This window comes from Salvia splendens, chromosome 7 (genome assembly GCF_004379255.2).
Source record: "Salvia splendens isolate huo1 chromosome 7, SspV2, whole genome shotgun sequence".
NCBI lineage: Eukaryota > Viridiplantae > Streptophyta > Magnoliopsida > Lamiales > Lamiaceae > Salvia > Salvia splendens.
The window spans coordinates 1,875,755-1,895,755 of NC_056038.1; the positions used below are offsets into that span (position 1 = coordinate 1,875,755).

At 37.6% G+C, this 20,001-nt stretch overlaps 2 protein-coding genes across 2 annotated transcripts; one reads left to right on the forward strand and one right to left on the reverse strand.

Annotated features, from left to right (window-relative positions):
• Positions 1 to 2,032: 2,032 nt before the first annotated feature.
• Positions 2,033 to 5,907, reverse strand: LOC121741938 (transmembrane 9 superfamily member 5-like). The gene is made up of 7 exons (XM_042134920.1): positions 5,625 to 5,907; positions 5,066 to 5,106; positions 3,962 to 4,550; positions 3,701 to 3,832; positions 3,233 to 3,389; positions 2,662 to 3,146; positions 2,033 to 2,516 (listed from the first exon to the last, which is right to left on the reverse strand). The coding sequence occupies exons 1-7, from the start codon at positions 5,759 to 5,761 to the stop codon at positions 2,300 to 2,302; spliced, it is 1,758 nt and encodes a 585-aa protein (XP_041990854.1). The 5' UTR covers positions 5,762 to 5,907; the 3' UTR covers positions 2,033 to 2,299.
• A 5,217-nt stretch (positions 5,908 to 11,124) lies between these two features.
• Positions 11,125 to 16,813, forward strand: LOC121741939 (transcription factor TGA9-like). The gene is made up of 12 exons (XM_042134921.1): positions 11,125 to 11,534; positions 11,608 to 11,699; positions 12,105 to 12,187; positions 12,399 to 12,593; positions 13,310 to 13,354; positions 13,508 to 13,567; positions 13,699 to 13,776; positions 13,961 to 14,009; positions 14,952 to 15,223; positions 15,308 to 15,529; positions 16,306 to 16,448; positions 16,530 to 16,813. The coding sequence occupies exons 1-12, from the start codon at positions 11,416 to 11,418 to the stop codon at positions 16,615 to 16,617; spliced, it is 1,446 nt and encodes a 481-aa protein (XP_041990855.1). The 5' UTR covers positions 11,125 to 11,415; the 3' UTR covers positions 16,618 to 16,813.
• Positions 16,814 to 20,001: the final 3,188 nt, after the last annotated feature.

Genomic DNA, 20,001 nt, shown 5'->3' on the forward strand with positions numbered 1-20,001 from the left:
TCAAGGTTAGCAGCATCTTTAAATGTTCATATAATTCATTCCAGCCCGGCCCCAAGACAATTTGCATCACAAGGGGCCTCTGATGATACTTTATGACACGTCCCAAGATAGAAAGCATAATTGTCAAATATGAAGGCATGTCCATTACAAAAAACATTACATCTTGATCAGAACACTCATTTTTATATTTGTGCAAGCAAACCAGAAACATAAGCAGGCAACATCCTTATCCGGTGATTCTGGTCTGAATAAAGCTCTCACTGTACATAATAATGACAATACATCATACCTTGTACTTTAGTGTTTTCTATTCTCATGACACGTTCCTACAACCTGAGGCTTCTAATTCCATTTCCATTTCCATTTCCATTTATATTTCAACTCCTACGACAAATCATAAGTTTTGAACTGCATCTTCTTTTACTGATAAACATCATTAATAAAAACCGATCCCCTTCCAAAATCCCCATTTCATCTCACTATATTGAGCAATCACCATTGACTTGAGCTTGATAAGTCCATATGAAACAGAATATAATAGACAGATGTGCAAACTTGAAAATGTTGAATGCATAGATATCCTATGCACCAGAAACCTCTTGTACTTCACTTTTTAAAAGAATATATCCTTAGTGGCACTTCTTAAAGATGCAAATAATGAGAGACAACTTTAAATTTCAATCTATCCACACACCAACACAGTAATCGAATTCAACCGAAGATATTCATATACACAAGAAAAAGGATACATTCCAAATCAATTTCCCATACAAATGTTATGACGAATCAGCAACTTCTTAGAAGTACTATCAGTCTATCATTTTATAACCTCTCAAAGACAGTTCCTTAAAAGCAAGAATTTAACTACCATATCAAATTGACAATTTTTAAAGCTCAATTAGTCGAACAACTCCCACCGTCCCACGTAACCCAGCTCAATCAACATAAACAACAGAAAAATAAAGTTACGCGATTAAACCACAACAATCAGCTAATTTATTTAAATGAAGAAAATTAAATAAAGCAATACCCCAACGTTGATGTGTTCCCATAGAGCGTGAATTCCACGATCGACGGCCTAAATTAGGGAAGAAAAACAACATATCAGATCAGAAACCCTCAAAGTCAGAATCATAAATACGCAATCAAATTGAAGAAGATGATAGCCGCCAGAAAAAAATCTATAAATTCACACAGATCATCACCAACTTCTGTTTTCCGTCTCCACCAATCCCCACGCCAATTAAAGAATCAGTACCAATTTCTCAGATCCAATTCAATCCAGCTACCACAAACACGTAAACACACGCACAAAATTAACATAGCTATATTTAAATCTAGATAGGAGATACGTACGCGTTCACCGACAAAAGCGCCGACGAGGACGAAGGTGACATAGACCGGAGTGCGGCGCATGACCAATCTATACATGCCCTCCCACGCGCCGCCGCCCCTCTTCCTAACCGCCGGTTCCATTTTCAATCGATGCTTTTTTGCAACAGAAATCAGGCAGCGGGAGAAACTTTCTGTTTGTCAATCTCTTCGATGCGATGGAGGAGAAATGGTGAAACTTCGATTTTTGATCGATTCCACTCTTCCACACGGGTTTCGAGTTCGTCGGTTTAGTGGGCCGGCCCGAAATTTCGGACATTCTGATGGGTGTGTATGGGTCCGGCCCATTAGCGTTATAAGTGCGCATTTTAGCAGAGAAAATACTAGTACTCCGTATTCGATTTTAATCGCTTAGACAACATTGAATTTTTATGAATGTTGTTCGATTCGATGGGTTCGGTATATAATAGCACCACAATGACTTGTACAATGAGCCTTGGCTTTTCCCAGTCACAAAATTAATCTCAAGACTCTAGTAATCACCATTCAATCTCGGACAATCGCATGACAAGTTAATCTAGAGCAATCGAACATCCCATAAACTCACAGTCTCTCGTATGTTAACAATTTTGACATTGCACGTAGGAGCGTGATCGAGTTGACTACAGTTTGTCTCCTATTATTATCAATGCACATTACGTTTTGTGAACAAAATACCACATTGCTATACGATATCATATACAGTAATAAAGTAAAATACGAGAAGCAGCGGAGAAACCAAACACCGCGGCCGGCCTGAGTCGCGTAGTGAGACTCTGTCGTGTAGAGTTGTGGATAAATTCAGATAAAAAAGAGATGACTGTGGTTTGAGGTCTCTACATAGCCATAGGAAGATCCAAATTTGCCTGATCTAACAAAGTCTAGCTCGTGTTGATTGTACTTTTCCGGTGTACAAGTACAGTGAAGCTTACTCACTCTTGATGGCATGGTATATGCGGCGGACAAACAGCAACGACGCTTGAAAACTCACGGCACCCAGCATCAAGAAAAGCGCGTAACAAATGCAGGCGTTGTAGCCGAAGAAGAAGGCCGTCTGCAAGAGGCCAGTCATATTCGAATGCAGGTAGAAGTATATACAGTAGCAGAACATGAAGATAGCTGTTGAGCCACCGCGCATTAGAGACCTACAAATTTGTAAGAGCAATGGCGGTAGTAAGGGAAATGGTAGAAACAGGCGAAAATATGCAGTCGATGAAATGCCATAAACGGTAAGCACATATGGAAGTATCCTTTCAAGAAAAAGGAGAAAACAATGTAATCTGAGTATACCTCCAATGCCATTTGTGGTCTTCGACAGCCAGTTGAAAATATGTCAACCCAACGCTTAAAATAGCAGTGATCAAGATAAGGATTACGAACGTGAAGAATAAAATTCCTGGAGAGCTATAGAGTTTATAGCCCCAGATTGTAGCATAAAAATGGTGTAACTCGAGAGCAACGGCACTGTAAGGTAGAAGACCTGCAAGAAACATTTGGGCTGGGGTCTTCCGGTACCAAGCCAACGAAGGAATCTCCCTTGGACATTTCTTAGTGACGGATGAGGCCGGGGAAGCAGATTTATAGCGGTGCCCAAACACTCCTCCTAGGGCAAGTAGGGGAACTGATACTAGTATATATACGAGAACAATGACACATATCGTTCCAAGAGGAAGAGCTGCAGTCACCCCGAAAGATGCAGCCAGTAAGTTGAGGATGAATGATGTGAAGAGCAGAGGACCTAAGAACAGTATTCCTACGAAAAGGAGACTTTTTTCCTGCAAAATATATGCATTGGTTTCACATTTTTATTGGTATTTTTTACAAAGAATGACTCAATGTGGTAAGGGAAAAGCATCAATACCCGTCCAGTTTCAGCATACTGACTATAAAATGACGCAGATCTGTAACTCGCAATTGCTGGAGTAAGAATGTAAGAAATGAACACATAACTTGAGAGAGTACCACGGCTATACGGTTGGAAGACTCCCAGAAACGCCAAAATGAATAAAATGAATAACCTGTTTGACGGGGACAAATTTGTAACTTGGATGATACAAGAAAAACTAGTACTCGACTAATTACACGATGTTAAAAAGCACCATAGCCAAATTACACGATGGTTGCATCATGGAGCAATTCTAAACTAAAAAAGAACCAGCTTGGTATATATGAAGAGCTCTTATATGAATGTAATTATCATTTATTGCGATATCAAATAGTTTGAAAAGAGACACGGACTCGACTAATTGTGCTAGTGCACTATATGACAGCCACCGAATATTATGTTATGATAGAGGAGGTAAGAAAATAAATGAAAATGACAGCTTACATTGTCAACAACTGGGTACCACAGCCCAAAACTGCAGAGAGCAGTGGTAGATTCGTTGGGCATCTGAACACGTCCTCGTGAATGTATTTCCAACCAACTTCTTTCTCCTCATCTTCATCTCCAATCGACAATCTGAAATAAATAATAGAGGGAAGATGTCAGAACCAGGTGTGTAACTTCTATGTACGGCGAAACTTACACTGAAATGCACGCACAAAATTAGGAGCAAAAAGCAACGAGTACCACGGCGCAGAAAGTTACTTTCTTAAGTCATTCTTGACATGCCGCAGCAAGAGCAAAGTAAGCAGTCCCGTGAGCAGAATAACTACGACAATAGAATTAGCGAATGAGAACCAATGACTTTGGTGGATAATATGCAATGAGGAAGCTCTAGCGTATCTCTCCATTCTGTTCTCGTATGGCATAGAGGTTCTTTTCCAGGATATAGAATAAGTGAACTCGACTTCAACATCAACATCTTCTGTTATATCCACCATATGACTTGGCTCGCTGAAGGCATGGATTTCTATGACTTGATTTCCATTGTAAAGAACATCAAAGTGAACATGGGTAAAGAGTAAAAACTTTTTCCCCTTGTTGTCAGCTTTCCAGCTTTCATCCTCAACTTTGCCGATGTATGCCCAAAGTGGAAGATCATCACAGTACATGTTATAGTAAAAGTCATTAGCGACAGAATCCCTGAATTTTGTTATATCAGCCTTTGTTAGCTTGTTTGGGCAAACAACTGCTTGGGTTGTGTTGACAGCAAATCTCAAATCGTATAAAGCATTTGCTAATCGATCACCACTCAAAACTTCCCCAAAGCTTTCCTTCTTTTGAATAACCTGATCTGCCAATGAGATAAATAGTGAGTTATGAATCTGCTTATAAAGGTACTTCTTAGCAACGGGATCAAATAAACTTGAAAAATGCAAGAAGATCACCTAAAAGAATTTAGTCTGGAAGAGGGAACAAATAATCTCTTTAAGCATGATTTGAGCAAGATACATTCTTACATTATGGACTGAATATGCTCTCGAGATCTTAATCATGAAAAAGTGGAATCTACCATTCAGAAAAATGAAGAAACTGAATGATCTCTACTCTTGTCTCAAGGAAAACTTAATGCTTCAACTCCCGATACCTTCATCATCTCCATATTTGTATTTTCTTTTTTAAGTTTTTTCTTTTAAGGTGATAATGATCAATATTTCAACTTCGAACTGTATGTATTTGGCTCTTAGCAATGTTCATATATAATTTAATAAGCAAATGATTGCTGATAAGTGATAAACAATTTTCAAAAGAAAGAGAGCAAGATTAAGAATTCTTCTACAATATACATTTACAAGTGTCAAAGCGAACCTGGACGACAGAAGGGCAGCTCATAATATTCATATGTTTCACTGCAAGTAAGTCGAAAGTAAAAGATATCAGAACAATTTGAATGCAAAAGGATCACATATACTACAATTATCAGAGTAAACAGAAGCTTAAAATTGATGAAAACGTGGAAACAAAAAGGTTTTCCAATCATAACAAAACATAATCCCAAAACAAAACAACCAACACTGATTGTCAAAGCTCCTTACCAACCCCAATTCGATTCAATGGGCACTGGATTTGAATTTAAACTGCTATATTAAGCTCTCAAATAGTAGCTAAATGCTTTGCAAATAAAATTGAATATTTCATTTTCGGATCTCACTTCCAAACCATGATGAATAAATGCATCAGTGATTAATTTTGGGAATAAGTTAAAAAATCTCAACAAAAGCGCATCAAAAAACTATTAGTCAACCTCGAAAAACCAAACACAGACAAAATGCACTCCCTCTTTAACATCAAGAGATGAATGCAGACGAGTATATACCAATATGCATTAAAACAGAGCTCAATGCTAACATTTTATATGAATCGATACCTAGGGTTGTGAAGGGGGCCGATTTTGTTGACGAAAAGGGGCACGCGATCTCCCACATTGTAGGTGTTGGCGCAATCAATAGTGATGGGCAATAGGAGTAACAGAGCCGTTACAAAAACAGATTTCGATATCGTCATTCTGCCGTAATCTCGACGGTTCACTGATCTTGAGCTCAGACGGCGGAGGCCGGCGGAGGCGGAGCGGCGGAATTGAAGTGATTAGCAACGGTCAACGACGGGAATTGAGTTCTGCGACAATTAATCTTTAACTGCTACAAGAAAATCGCACTTTCTTCATCGCGCTTTCAATTTATCTCTCTTCTCTATCCAAACTAGTACTACTACTATTATTTTTATTTTATTACTATAATGATACATATTTCAAATCTTATGTTCGATTCTGATAAGTTTGTTAAAATCGAAAAAAATAGGACTGTAGTTATGTAATTTATTTAATATTGTCTTTTAAATTAAATAACTTACTTCATTTAATACTATTAGTGATAATTATTTACTTTTATTTCAAATTTATTTATTAATTTGAATATTTGGATGTCGTCGATTTTTTTTGGCAGATTCTGTTTTTTTTTTGGCATTTTGGACTTATTTCGATTATACTTATATGGTGTATTCTTAAGACTCAATTATCGGATTGTATCCAATGTCTAACTAATTTTAAAGGCCGAACTAGAAATCAAATCTCAGATTTATTTTATCCATTAGATTATGAAAATACGTGGTTGAGATTCGATCTCTAGTTCAGTCTTTAAAATTAGTTCGAAATTGAATATAACTCAGGATTATTATATAGACGGAACTAAGTCTTAATACCGAACCGTCAAACTAAAATATATAAACTACTATCCTTTTATTAATTTAAGTACCCAATTAAATATGAATATAGGAGTACATTTTATTTTATACTTGAAGTAATTTGGGCTCATTGAATATGGAATTGGATAGCCCATGTACTAGGTGGCCAGTGATGGGCTTTTCATAACAATGGGCCGTTGAATTAATTTTAGCCATTGGTTTAACGAAAAAATTAAATGCTAAATTTTGGGGCATTTGATAAGCATTAAGCAATAGCTGAGAAGAAAATCAAATTCCATATTTATATCTATCAAATTTATCTACAACTTTCTTTCATCCAGTCGAATATGATAAATAAAAATAGTATAAGTGATTATTAATATTAATAAATAAACTTTGAAAAGAATAAGTCAATGGATGTACATGAATCATGGCTCCAAATTTATTTATTTGTTCAATGCAGGAATTTAAGGTGCTTGAAGCACTAGATAATCATTATTGTGGAGATTAGTTTCTTAATAGTTGACTATAAGCAACATTTATTCTAAATTAAGAAGTTTAGATGTCAAAGAAGCTTTCATTAGCATCTCAAGCCACATGTATTTATGATATTAATTATTCTACAAGCAAAGCATAAAGCTCCAGCCCCAGGAAGATCACAACCAAAATATATCTCAAGCTTTTTACAAAATAATAATGTGTGATTCTATATAACTTTAAATAAATGAAAATGCGCTTTGATTTCAATTTAATTTCTAAAATAACATTGCTTTATGCTGTTTTTATCTTATAACTTGGAAATTACAATTGGGGTGGTCAAATTTATACATTATATAATAATGAAAGCATTATGTATTATTATTATTATTATTATAAACAAAAGAATAATAGTCAAGCACAAAAATATAACAAGGATTGATTTATTCTATTAAAATATATATATCCAAGAAACGTGATTACATTAGACTCGTTAATTATAAAACAAATATTTCAAAGAGGTCATGATTGTACTACTATTTGATAAGAACATTCGTATTTTCAGAAGAAAAAAAAGCTACACAAGTTTTCCAAATTCATTTTAACACAAATAATCCAAATGCTTTAACATACTATATGCATGAGACTTTTAATGTGCCAATGTTTATATTTTGTAAACTATTTTTTTGTTGTATATGAATAGTAATGGTGAGTTGAGATGCATGAACACCTATTCCTCATATAGACAATTCCCTACCAAAAGTTTTAATTTATAAGCAATCATTAATAATAGTAATAAGAATAATCGGTAGGGGGAATATTATAGCCAACAGTGGTAGATGAAACAAACACATATTTGAATAAAATATTGACTAACCAATAATTAATATCTTCACGAATAGATGTCTAATTGTCTCATCCTTCAAATTATTTTTGTTATCATAAATGTCTTCAAAGTTCTAATAAATTAAAATGACATCTATAACAAATTGTGTAAAATTGGTGGCATGCTAAGTAGTGCAATGGCATGAGATGATTATTCAATGGTTATTCTATTTGTTTCTTTAAATGAAAATAAACTATGATTTAGATGTGGGGTGAATTATAAAATTATTATATAATAATCTCCACTAGCAAAATCTAGAAACTTTATAGCAGTCACACCTAATTCACAAACTAGTGATTTGTCCATTCACAATGATAGATATTCATAAAAATTATGTCCCAGTCCCATAATAGAAATAAAGTCCCAATATTCCCCTTGATATGCAAAGTGACATTTTACATGTTGGTCATATTTAGCTATGTTCTTCAAAAAAAATTATCCAGCCAATATATAAAAAATATAGGGAAAATACTCAGGACTGTGCAATTTCAGCTTATTTTAATTAGATTTATGTCTATTTGCCATCCTTGGTACTTTTATTCATATAAATAGAAATTAAATGTTTGCAAAATAAACCTATATTTACCCAAGTAAAAACAATTACACTAAATGGCGTAAATATGTTATATCTCATCTTAAATGAATGAAATATGATGATCTCTCACCCCATCCATGGATTTAAAATATAACAAGAATTCAAAATAAATTCTATTAAGAGAAAAAAAGAACCTGATGACAAAGAATGGATGTTGACCTATCAACAAATGGGATAACACCAAACAAATCCATCTCAAGAATTGGATTAATAATAATAACAAGTGGAAGTTTTTATAGGTAATTGTATTTAATTAATTAATTTGTTTTGGTTGAAAGCCCTTTAAGCAACATCCTGCATAATAAATATTGTCAAGTATGTGCGTTGTCAAATTCTGAAAATAGCACATAAAAGTAAACCCTTTCAACATAAAAACATCAAAGATCAAGAAAGCAGCTTTAATATACTTTTTTTTAATTACCATATTTTATAAGTATTTGTTAATTCACATCATAACTTGTCTCATAGTATCTCCTACTCTACTTGAAATAAGACACTTATTTAATGTGATCTTGATTTTAGACGAATACGACAAAACACAACTTGTGTATAATCTTAAGTTCTCAACCTCAAAAATGTCATTTCTGAATGTGTATTCAACATTGACAATGATGAATGTTCAAACAATTATTGCAATTAGCAAAACTACCTAAAGACTCAACTCAATATTTACCTCTTTCAAAAAAAGATTCAATTTTTCCTTCAAGAAAAGGGCCAATGAAAAAGCCCAGGCAGTTAGAAAGAGAGGATTTTGAGCATTAGCAATGGGGCGTCCTAAGGCGCGCCACGTCAGCTGTTTTATCCTCCTACCTTTCCACAGCCGCAATGGTGCAAACGATGGCCATCGTCCGCGCTATCCTCCGCGACCGAAGTATAAAGCGCGACTATCGTCCGCTCATTGCGGATGCTCTTAGTGTTCCTGCCAAAGACCCCACCTTTTTTGTAAGGGTGTCCACTATGGAGTGGACGCGGGTGTAGCCGCGAGGGTGGGCGGGGGGGCGGCGGATTATAGTGGAGAAGTTGTCCGCCCTGGAGGCGGACGCGGCGAGGGGGGAGAGAGGCGGCGGACGCGCGATAGCCGGGTGCGGGGCGAGGACGCGGCGGAGGGGCTATAGCTGCGCCTATAGGCGCGGCGCCTATAGTGGACGACATAGCCGCGGCGAATTAGCCGGTTACGGGGAATTTGAAATTTTTTTACACTCCCTCTATAAATACCACACCCCCTACTTATTTTTCACAATTTTCACAAAATCCATCCACTCACTATCCACACAACCACTCTCTAAAAAATGAATCGAGGAGACGACGACTCACCCGACCCTCAGGAATCGGGATATGACACCAATACATCACACCCGTCGGGTTTTGCCGGATATGGCACGACTCCGTCCCAGTATTGGAATTGGAATCAATCTCCCCCACCGTGGGCATCGAGTCCACCGTGGGCATTGGAGGCGCGTCATGATGGCATACGAGGAATTCAAGCCCGACGGCGCCGAGAAGCGCGACCCAGAACAGATCCGAAAAAAGTTCGGTAGGATTCTGCGGGCTACCAAGCTGTTCGCGTCCATATACGAGAACAACCTTCGCCACGCCGAGAGTGGCCGAAGCGTAGTAGATGTGAAGACCCTATCGGAGGGCCAATACCACAAGACGGGCGCGCCGAAGTTCACCTTGTGGGAGGAGTATCTTGTCCTCGCGGATTATCCGAAATTCAGGTCGATCGTGGCGCAAGAGGTGGGCACAGCTCCTGGCCAGAAGCGCACAAGGCACAACCTTGCCGGGGAATACAGCAGTGGGAGCGGCTCGCACGAGTTCGAGCAGTCCGACGAGCAAGTCGAAGAGCCAACCGCGACTCACATTAGGCGACGACGGCCCCCGGGACAACAGGCCTCTATCCGCAGCGCCAGAGGGGGTAGAAGTGCCTCCCGTCTAACGGCGGCCGCGTCCGGATCGCGCATCCCTCAGTCTACCCCAATCCCACAGCCCACGGTGCAACCCCACGAGGTATTGATCAATACCATAGACGTAACGTTGATGCAACAACTGCAAGACGTATGCAGCAAATACGCAGGGGAAAAAGACCCGTACCTCAGGAACGTCTACAAGCGGCTCATCACTCGGATTGAGAGACGATTGGGGAGCGTTGATAATGATCCTGGGGAAACCGTGCCTGCAGCAGCGAGGGAGGAGGAGGAGGAGAAGAAGAAGACGACGAGGAAGCCGACTCCGACACCGAGTAGACGGTGGCGAAGTTTTTAGTTGTATTTTATTTTAATTATTCGTTGTATAATTTTACCAGTTTGCAATACAACGAATATTCGGCCCTAATTACCTCGTTTTCTATTTATTTACACTGCGATTATTTTAATAATAAAATTTGGGGACTATTGGAGGTGTCCACTATAGTGGCGGAAATAGAATTTTGGGGCTATGGACAATAAAACTGGGGCTATGGACAAAAATTGGAGCGGAGCTATTGGGCATGCCCGCCTTATAGTGGACGCTCTAAGTATTTTATTGAACTAATGTTGTTTTTCAATGCACAAATTTCCCTCTTTTTTTAATCTGTTTTAATTTCGATTTTCTGTTGCAAAACCCCACAAAATAAGCCTGGGTTGCCAGGACAAGATTTTCTGTACCCATGGCTCGACTCCCAATTCTGATAGTACTAATTATTACACCCCCACAGAAGAGAGAGTATAAAGTATAGTGTAGAGAGAGAGAGATGATCAAATAGAATAATCAGATTGATTTCTTCATAGAGAAGTAGAGAAAAGAAAGCTAGATAGAGACCCTCCAACAGCTCAAAACTTGTAGTAGTAGTAAATCATTTCAGCAGAGAGAGAGCCCTTCTCACTGACTCACTCCCTTTTAGACAAGAAAGCTATGATCTTTTGCTGATCCATCTTTCAAGAAAGTGGCCTTCTGTCTTCAAATCCCTCAACACACCAAAACCTCAGAAAAACAAAATCAAGAAAATCACCACCTTGAAAAAGAATGGCCTGAAACTGAGTTTGCATGGCGAGTCACAGAGTCGGTGAGCCAGCAGCTTTGTCTGACTCGGGAGCTCCACACCACCACCACATCCCCTACGCAGTTGCTCACATGCTCCACCACCCCACCAACTCTAATTTCATGTAAGCCTAAAAAAGTTTCGATTTTTCGAACTAGCCTTTCGATTTTCTGACTTGGGTTCCTTTGTTTGACAAGAAATCAAGAAGGGCCAGCTTTTGATTTCGGAGAACTTGAGGAGGCCATTATTCTGCAAGGGGTTAAGATCAATAATGATGACAAAAAACAACGTATGCTACTTGCTCTCTCCCTCCTCTTTTGTTTTTCTTACGTTGCTTTGTGTAACCAACTCCCAAGAAAGAGAGAAAGGGGAGAGGAGGGTTTGTTTGTGCAAAGGGGGGTTTCTTTTTCTTGCACAGAAATCATTCTTGGACTAGGGATTTGAATGGCGTGTGTTTCAAATATGGAAAAAACCAGACCTGCTTGCATGATTCTTTTACTGACATAACTGCAAAGCAAAAAAACCCATACATAAAAGGGGATTAGGTTCTTACCCTTCTTTTTAAACCAAAGTTTGAAACTTTCAAAAATCCCAAACATAAAATTCCAGAAAAATTTCCTTCTCGTGGTAGTTTTTTTTCAAATTTCCTATTTTCTGCCTGATTCTTGAAGATTTTGCTTTTGATTTTTGGCAGATTTATACACAGCTATCAGGCCGGCAGCAACTCTGGATATGTTCCCTTCTTGGCCTATGAGATTCCACCAGCATACCACAAGAGTACTCTCTCTATATTTACCTCTCTCTCTTCATAAACCAAGCTTCATTTCTTGCTCTTCTCCCTCTCTATCTTGACCACCTTCTGCAGTGTTGTTTAATGTGTTTTTGAGGTTTTTTTTAAGAATAGAATTCTTTTTTTAGATATTTGGTTGATGGTTGTGATGTGATGATGAAAGCCATTTTGACTAAAAATTTGTGTCATTTAATACAGGGAAGCTCAAAATCAGGAGAGGAGAGTACTGATTCCGGTTCAGCTGTAAACACACTTTCCAACACACCAGAGTCTCCTTCAGACCACCGCCAGCCACCCCCTCCACCGCCGCAGATGGACGCCGCCGGTGGGATTGACAGCCCGAGGATGAGTGGCTTACAGTCACAGCCACCAGCTAAACCTGCCCCAGAAAAGGTTTGCTCCACTTTTCCCCAATTCTTGATTGAATTTCTTCCCATATCTAAAGAAAAAGGTCTCATCTTTATTGCTAGTTTGCTATCCTATCTCTCTGTGTATAATCCCACATAGCTAGCTGCAAGAAAGATTTGTTGGCAAAGGGGAACTGTACTTCCTCATTGCTGAGGAGTTTTTCTGATTTTATTCTGACATATAATAAATCCATCTTTCTTTATCTATTATAATAATATATGCCTGTGTGCCTCAATCTCCAAGACTGCAGTTTCAAGTCCTTGTTCATAATTGCTACTTTTTCCCATCCCAAGAACTGTAGTTTCTTTTTTTCCCTCTCTCTTTCTCTCTCATGTGAGGGATCTTCTTCATAGGATAAAAAAGGGAAAACAAAATATAAAGAGAATTTGCAGACAGAAACAATAAAAATAATTAACTCACATTTTTTTCTCACAGTGGTCATCTCCATTATTATTTTCAAGAACAGTTGTGAAAAATGCCAGCATATCTTCTAATAATAAAAAATTTGAAATCTTTCTGAAGATTCTGCCATTGCTGACACGTTATCTTCCTTCCCCTATTCTCTAACATAGAATAAAAAAAATAAAGTTCAAATTTTTGCCTTATAAAATTTGTTTGTTCTAGCTGCTCTTATTGACTCTAGTAAAGTAGAAACGAATTAACCATTGTCTCTCTTGAATTTATTTTTAAAAATAATGCAGAGAAGAGGGCCTGGTTCTAACTCAGACAAAGTGCTTGATGCTAAGGTGATGAAAAGTGCCAAATTATTCACATGCATGCATGAGCTGAAAATTTAGTCTCACTGATTTTCATAATTTCTACAGTTTTTTCTTACTTCCCAAATTTGAATTCCTTTAAATTATTTATCTTGAGGCTTTGTATTTTTCTTCTTCATACAGACATTGAGACGTCTAGCCCAAAATAGGGAAGCAGCTAGGAAAAGCAGACTTAGAAAAAAGGTAAGTTGCAAAATTTTTACTCCAGTTCTCCTAATCCCCCCCCCCCTCTTTCCCCCCAAAATTGTTTCTTTATAAATATACTCCATATAAATATTATATTTTTATATGTGTGTGTTTGTGTGTGAGTACAGGCCTATGTACAGCAGCTAGAATCAAGCAGGATCAGGCTCGCTCAGCTGGAGCAAGACCTTCAGAGGGCAAGGTCACAGGTAACAACAGTAACATTTAATGGAGTAGAAACAAAGAACATAAAGAAAATCAAAACATCTAGTGTCATAACATAAATAAAATAATTGAAGGATGCCAATCCAAAAATGTTAATTAATTAGTGTCTAATTCCTCTATAATTGATTTTCTTGACTTACTTTCTTTCTCCATCACTATATTCAACAGGGACTTTTCTTAGGAGGAGGTGGAGCTGCAAGTGGGAGTATTAACTCTGGTATCTCTCTACATTTCTCATTAGTGATTTTACTAAACTGCCCTATTGAAGACTTCTTCCCCTTTTCCCATGAATGTTTGATTAAAGATTGATTTTTTTTAAGGAGGAAGGAGTTAGTCTTTCCCATGCTAGTTAATTATTGCATTATTGGATTTGTTTAAACTTAAATGACATTATTAGATTTGTCTGACTTCAATCTAGTTGTGAACAAAAACATCAAAATTGTCAAACCCTTCAATTTGTAGACATTAGCTAGACTTTTTCTTCCTTCATGGTCTAATTATTGACCATAAAATAGTGGGACTTAATCTTAATCTTCAAAAATCAAAATTTTTGGCTAGATGTTTTGTTGTATTGAGTATAAAAAGAGATTTTGAAGCCATATTAGGCTTTAAACTTTTTTCAACTAAAACAAAAAAAAAACTTCTATTTTTGACTAGAAGTTTTCTTCTTCTTGAAAGGCATGTCAGATTTTAATTATTGTTTCAGGGGAAAAAAGATTCAAATCAAATATCTGTATGACCAAGGCTGCAATTCTTACCACATGGTCAGCAAGAGTGTCCTTGACATGTGTGTGTTTTCCCTTCCCAAATAGCTGGTTCTATCAGTATGAATAATATTTGGAATTTTGGAATCTTTACAGTTCAGTCTTTTGCCTCATCTGTGCCCACAGATATTTGAATCCTGGCATCAAGCCTTTGTACATTATGCAAAAAAGTTGTTATGTGGATATACAAAAAAATATAAAATAAAAAATCATACAAAATCAAAACCAAAAAAAGGTGGGAATAAAAAAAATGGTGTAGTAGTTGGTGGTTGTGGCTGTCCTTTTGTGCTTTCTTGAAGCGTGTCTTTACTTTATGAATGCAACATTCATGGGCCCTCAATGGACTATGTGATTCACATACTATAATCAAATAATGTTATGATTTTTTGTTATAGGTGGAGCAATATTCGATATGGAATATTCTAGATGGCTAGATGATGATCACAGGCACATATCCGAACTCCGAACTGCATTGCAAGCTCACTTATCCGACAGCGACTTGAGGGTTATAGTCGATGGATACATTGCTCACTATGACGAGGTCTTTAGCCTGAAAGGCGCCGCTGCTAAATCTGACGTTTTCCACCTCATCACCGGAATGTGGACTACACCTGCAGAGAGGTGTTTCCTTTGGATGGGTGGTTTCCGGCCATCTGACCTGATCAAGGTTATAGTCCATCACTGTACAAGTCATTTGTCATCATCCACATTTTTAACTGTTTAGTAACCATTACATTTTATTGATTATCAGATGTTGATACCGCAATTGGACCCTTTAACGGAGCAGCAATTCATGGGGATTTGCAGCCTTCAGCATTCCTCACAGCAGGCAGAGGAGGCTCTCTCTCAAGGCTTGGACCAGTTGCAGCAATCCTTGGTTGATACCATTGCTAATGGCTCTGTTAACGACAGCATGCGTCACATGGCTGTCGCGTTGGGAAAGCTCGCCAATCTTGAGGGCTTTGTTCGACAGGTTCATACACCCACTCCCTCTTCCTTTCTTGCATTTAGATCAGTCCTATCATGAAACTATGCAAAAATAGAATCTGATTTTAATCCCTTACCTAAAGTCATTTAAAAGTTAAGGCTTGCACTTTAGGGACACGCCGCGTTGTGGTTTGATGCTAAAATGTGATTTTAATTAGTGAGATAAGCGATAAGTGATTAGAAAGCATATGTCGGAAACTAATGCAACAAGATAAAAGTATCATTCCCATTCCTTTTTGGCTTTACATTCTGCTTTCTCTTTTAAGTTATCTCTCAACCATACTTTAACAGATTTAGGTATCTTTCCTCGTCAGCATATACGTGTAACTAAGTAGATTTATCTTCGGACCACATAATATGGCTCCATTAGATTTACATATACCTAAGTACCTTCTTTCATCTGTCAAAAAACATCTGAAAATTGTTAATATTTAGGAAAGGAAAGTATAAAAATACTTCCTTTTTCAAGAAAGCAATGCCTTCATGAAAGCTGCTTTAGCATGATATGACTAATCAGTCCATTTCTGGTGGAACCAATTATAGATGCTCGTTTTCTTGCAACGTCGTTATTTCAACTCATGGCATGTGTTAAAGGCAAACAAATGATGCCTTGCTGTTAACTGATGAGCTCTTAGATGAAGATTTGTGTAGCAGATCAATGCATATGTGACATTACTATTCTCTATGTGCCTAAAAACGACTCAGTAGTTGAAAAAAATGCATTCTTGACTTCATTTTGGTGCTACATTTGCAAAAACACAGGCTGATAATCTAAGGCAACAGACCCTTCATCAGCTGCACCGTTTGTTGACAATTCGGCAAGCTGCACGTTGCTTCCTGGTGATCGGAGAATACTATGGCCGACTACGAGCTCTGAGCTCACTGTGGGCTTCAAGGCCAAGAGAGTAAGATCACTTTTGCATCAACTCATTACAATTCTTGAATATAAAGATTTCATTTTTATTTATTTTTGGTATTTTTTTCAGGAGTATGATTGCAGAAGACAATTCTTGCCAAACGACGTCGGATTTGCAGATGGTGCAGGCTTCTCAAAATCAGTTCTCAAACTTCTGATTGTCACTATTATTACTATAACCGGTTTTATTGATGATTAGGTGAAAATTGAGGTTGTTTAGGAGCTACTCTTAGAGAAAATAGGTTTTCCTCCTATAATTTTGATGTAGCTTTACTTTTAATGTCAACATAATACAATGTTCTCTTGTAAATGTATATCGATGTCTATGCAAATTAATTTTCCTTTTCTTATTAATCATTTCAAAATTGTGGGATGAAAATTACTGATGGATGATATAGTGTTGTTAATTTTTTTTATTTTTTTTATATTTTTTGATATAGTGTTGTTAATTATGGATTCTTTACCGTTAATTTTTTGAAGGACTTCTGGGATTTATCGATACAAATATTCGTCGGTAAATCTTGTTTTATTGTTGCCACACGTGTGACAAAATCATAGTATCTCAAATTAAACTAAACACATTTGTAGGATTTTCAAGTGATGAATAAAATTGAGTGCCATTTTGTAATTTGTGCTATAAATAGCTATATACTAGTATTGTGTTTATCAAATTGTATCTTTATGTAGTATAGTTGAAAAAAAATTCATTCATTAATTCGTAGTATTTGTTAGGTGGGTGTTTTTTAAAGCATAAAAGACGAAGAGCGGAAGAAATAAAGGAGGAATTCATGGGGAGGTTATGAAAATTTGTCTTTTATGTAATTGTTTAATTTATCATTTTCCATTCTACAAAATTATATCTTATCCTTTCAAATAAACATTTAATTTCCCCTTCGAGGTCCACAACTATGAAATTTAAATATTTAATATGAGCTCTTATTGATTTGATTTGTACAAATAAAAAAATTATTGTTGTCCTCCTATATATCATTTCATTTAATTTTAGTGCTTTTCCTTTTAATTTAGTTTCTTATTTCATCGTTTTGCTTTATTTAAGGCCATTTTATTGTGGTACGACATGAACTTTTTTTTGTAAACACTTGAAATTAAGAGCATCCCCATAGCCACTCTCTGGGGCGGACGGCGTCCGTTCCAGCTGCGCGGCACAGCCCCGTCCATCGTCGTGCTTGCGCCAACGGCACGACCCTGCTCGATAATAAGAGCACGTTCGTGCCGCTGAGCATGGCGACGTGGCAGCGTGCGATTGGCCAACGACAATCCCGTTGTAATTTTTTTAAAATCGAAAATAATATCAAAATTAAAAAAAAATTCAGATTCCCAAAAAATATAGCCGTTTATTACCGTTTTTTTTTATTTTTTTGAATTTTTTTTAAATTTTTTTAAATTCCGAATCATCTATAAATACACACATTCATCATCCGTTTTCTCATACAACTCATTCATCATCCATCTTCCTCTCTTACTCAAACTCTTTCTAAAAATTCAAAAATGGATTTCACCGATATCATGGCGGAAGCAGAGCTCGAAAAACAAGAATACTATGAACAATATCGTGCCGCCTATGAAACCTATGTAGACACCGCCACCCCCGCCCTCCTCCTCAACCAACTAGATCAAAACGCCTCTACATTCCTCGTGACCGGGAGGGAGCCCGTGAAAAGCTCGTTGCCGATTATTTTTCTGACAAGCCGCGGTTTCCGGAAGATTACTTTCGGCGCTGTTTTTGCATGTTAAAACGGTTGTTTTTCCGTATTGTCAACACATTGTCCGCCCATGTTGAATACTTTCAATCACGTAGAGACGCAACCGGTCGGCAAAGTCTCTCGGCGTTGCAGAAGTGTACTTGTGCCCTCCGACAACTTGCTACTGGGCAAACGGCTGACCTCTTCGACGAGTATTTGCATGTGGGTGAATCAACTGGAATTCTATGCCTCAAAAATTTTTGCGACGACATTCGTTCTGCTTTCGGTGAGGAATTCCTTCGGGCACCCACCACCGAAGATTGTCAACGGTTGCTTCATCTTCAAGAAACAGTCCACGATTTTCCCGTTATGCTTAGCAGCATTGAATGCATGCATTGAAAGTAGAAGAATTGCCCGAATGCTTGGAGGGGCCAACACTTAAGCTGCCACAAAGGCGGCGGCCCAACACTTATCCTTAAAGTGGTCGCCGACTACCGCCTATGGATTTGACATGCATATTTCGGTGTTGCCGGATCCAACAACAACTTGAACGTGCTATATTCTTCACCACTCTTCAATGATGTTTTGAATGATGTGGCACCGGTGGTCGACTTCACCATCAACGGAAATCTGTACGACATGGGTTAATATCTCGCCGATGGTATCTACCCAATGTAGTCGACTTTCGTGAAGACGCTCAGCAATCCGCAAGACCAGAGACGGGTTCTTTTTGCGAAGCGTCAAGAGTCTGCTCGGAAAGATGTCGAAAGAGCTTTTGGGGTCCTTCAAGGCCGATTCAACATTGTGAATGCCCCGTCTCGGCTGTGGTACTCTAAGAATATTGCCGGCATCATTATAGCTGACGAAGGACCGATGACGTCTAACTTTTACGAAGGGGATGAAGCCGGAAGCTCAACCGCAAGGTCTCCCCCACGCCGAGGTGTGCATACGACGGTGCAAGAGAGGATCGAAACAAGACACACAATGCGCGATACCAAAGCCCACATTGACCTAAAAAAAGACCTAATCAAACACATTTGGGCGAAATTCGGCGACGAGTAGTGGTTTTTTTAATTTTATGAATTTAATTATGTAATTTTTAATTTTTAGAACTTTAATTATGTAATTTTTAATTTTTAGGATTTGAATTATGTAATTTTTAATTTTTTACTAATTTGTAATAGTATTCCGGGTATTTTTAATGCATTTTAATATTGTGAAAATGTTTTTATTTAAATTGAATAATAAAATGGTGGGACTCTTGAGCATATCTTTGCGGAAGAGTAGGGATGTGGGTGTTGTGCTCTTGGGGAAGAGAAAAGAGTAAAAAATGAATAAAAGTAGGTCCGGGCCCACTTTCATTCTCTTGCCTATGAGCATGGATGGGGTGTAACACCCGTAAAAAAAAAGAAAAAAAAATCAAATAAATCTAATTAAATCTTTTCCTAGTTGACTTGGTCAAATATATTTCTCTAAACCATATCACCAAACGATTTCCCCATATCTATACTCCCTAAAATCTCTCCAACCACCAAATCCATCAATATCTATCAGTTTTGCCTATATATATCCAATCAATCCCACGATCTTTCTACACATAAATTCAATACCAAGAAAAACCAGGAACTAAAATTTAGAGAAAGAACCGAGTTGGAGAAGAGAGTTTTCTGCCGCCTAAGAAGGTAATCACCGATCAATTCCCAGCCTTGATTTCCTTGCATTCATTTAGGATAACTCGAATTTTGGAGCATGAAATCTGTAGTATTCGGAGAGTAGGTTCCGACGCATGTTTGACCAACCAAACGAACTCCTTTTTATACGATTCTTTTTTCTGAGTAA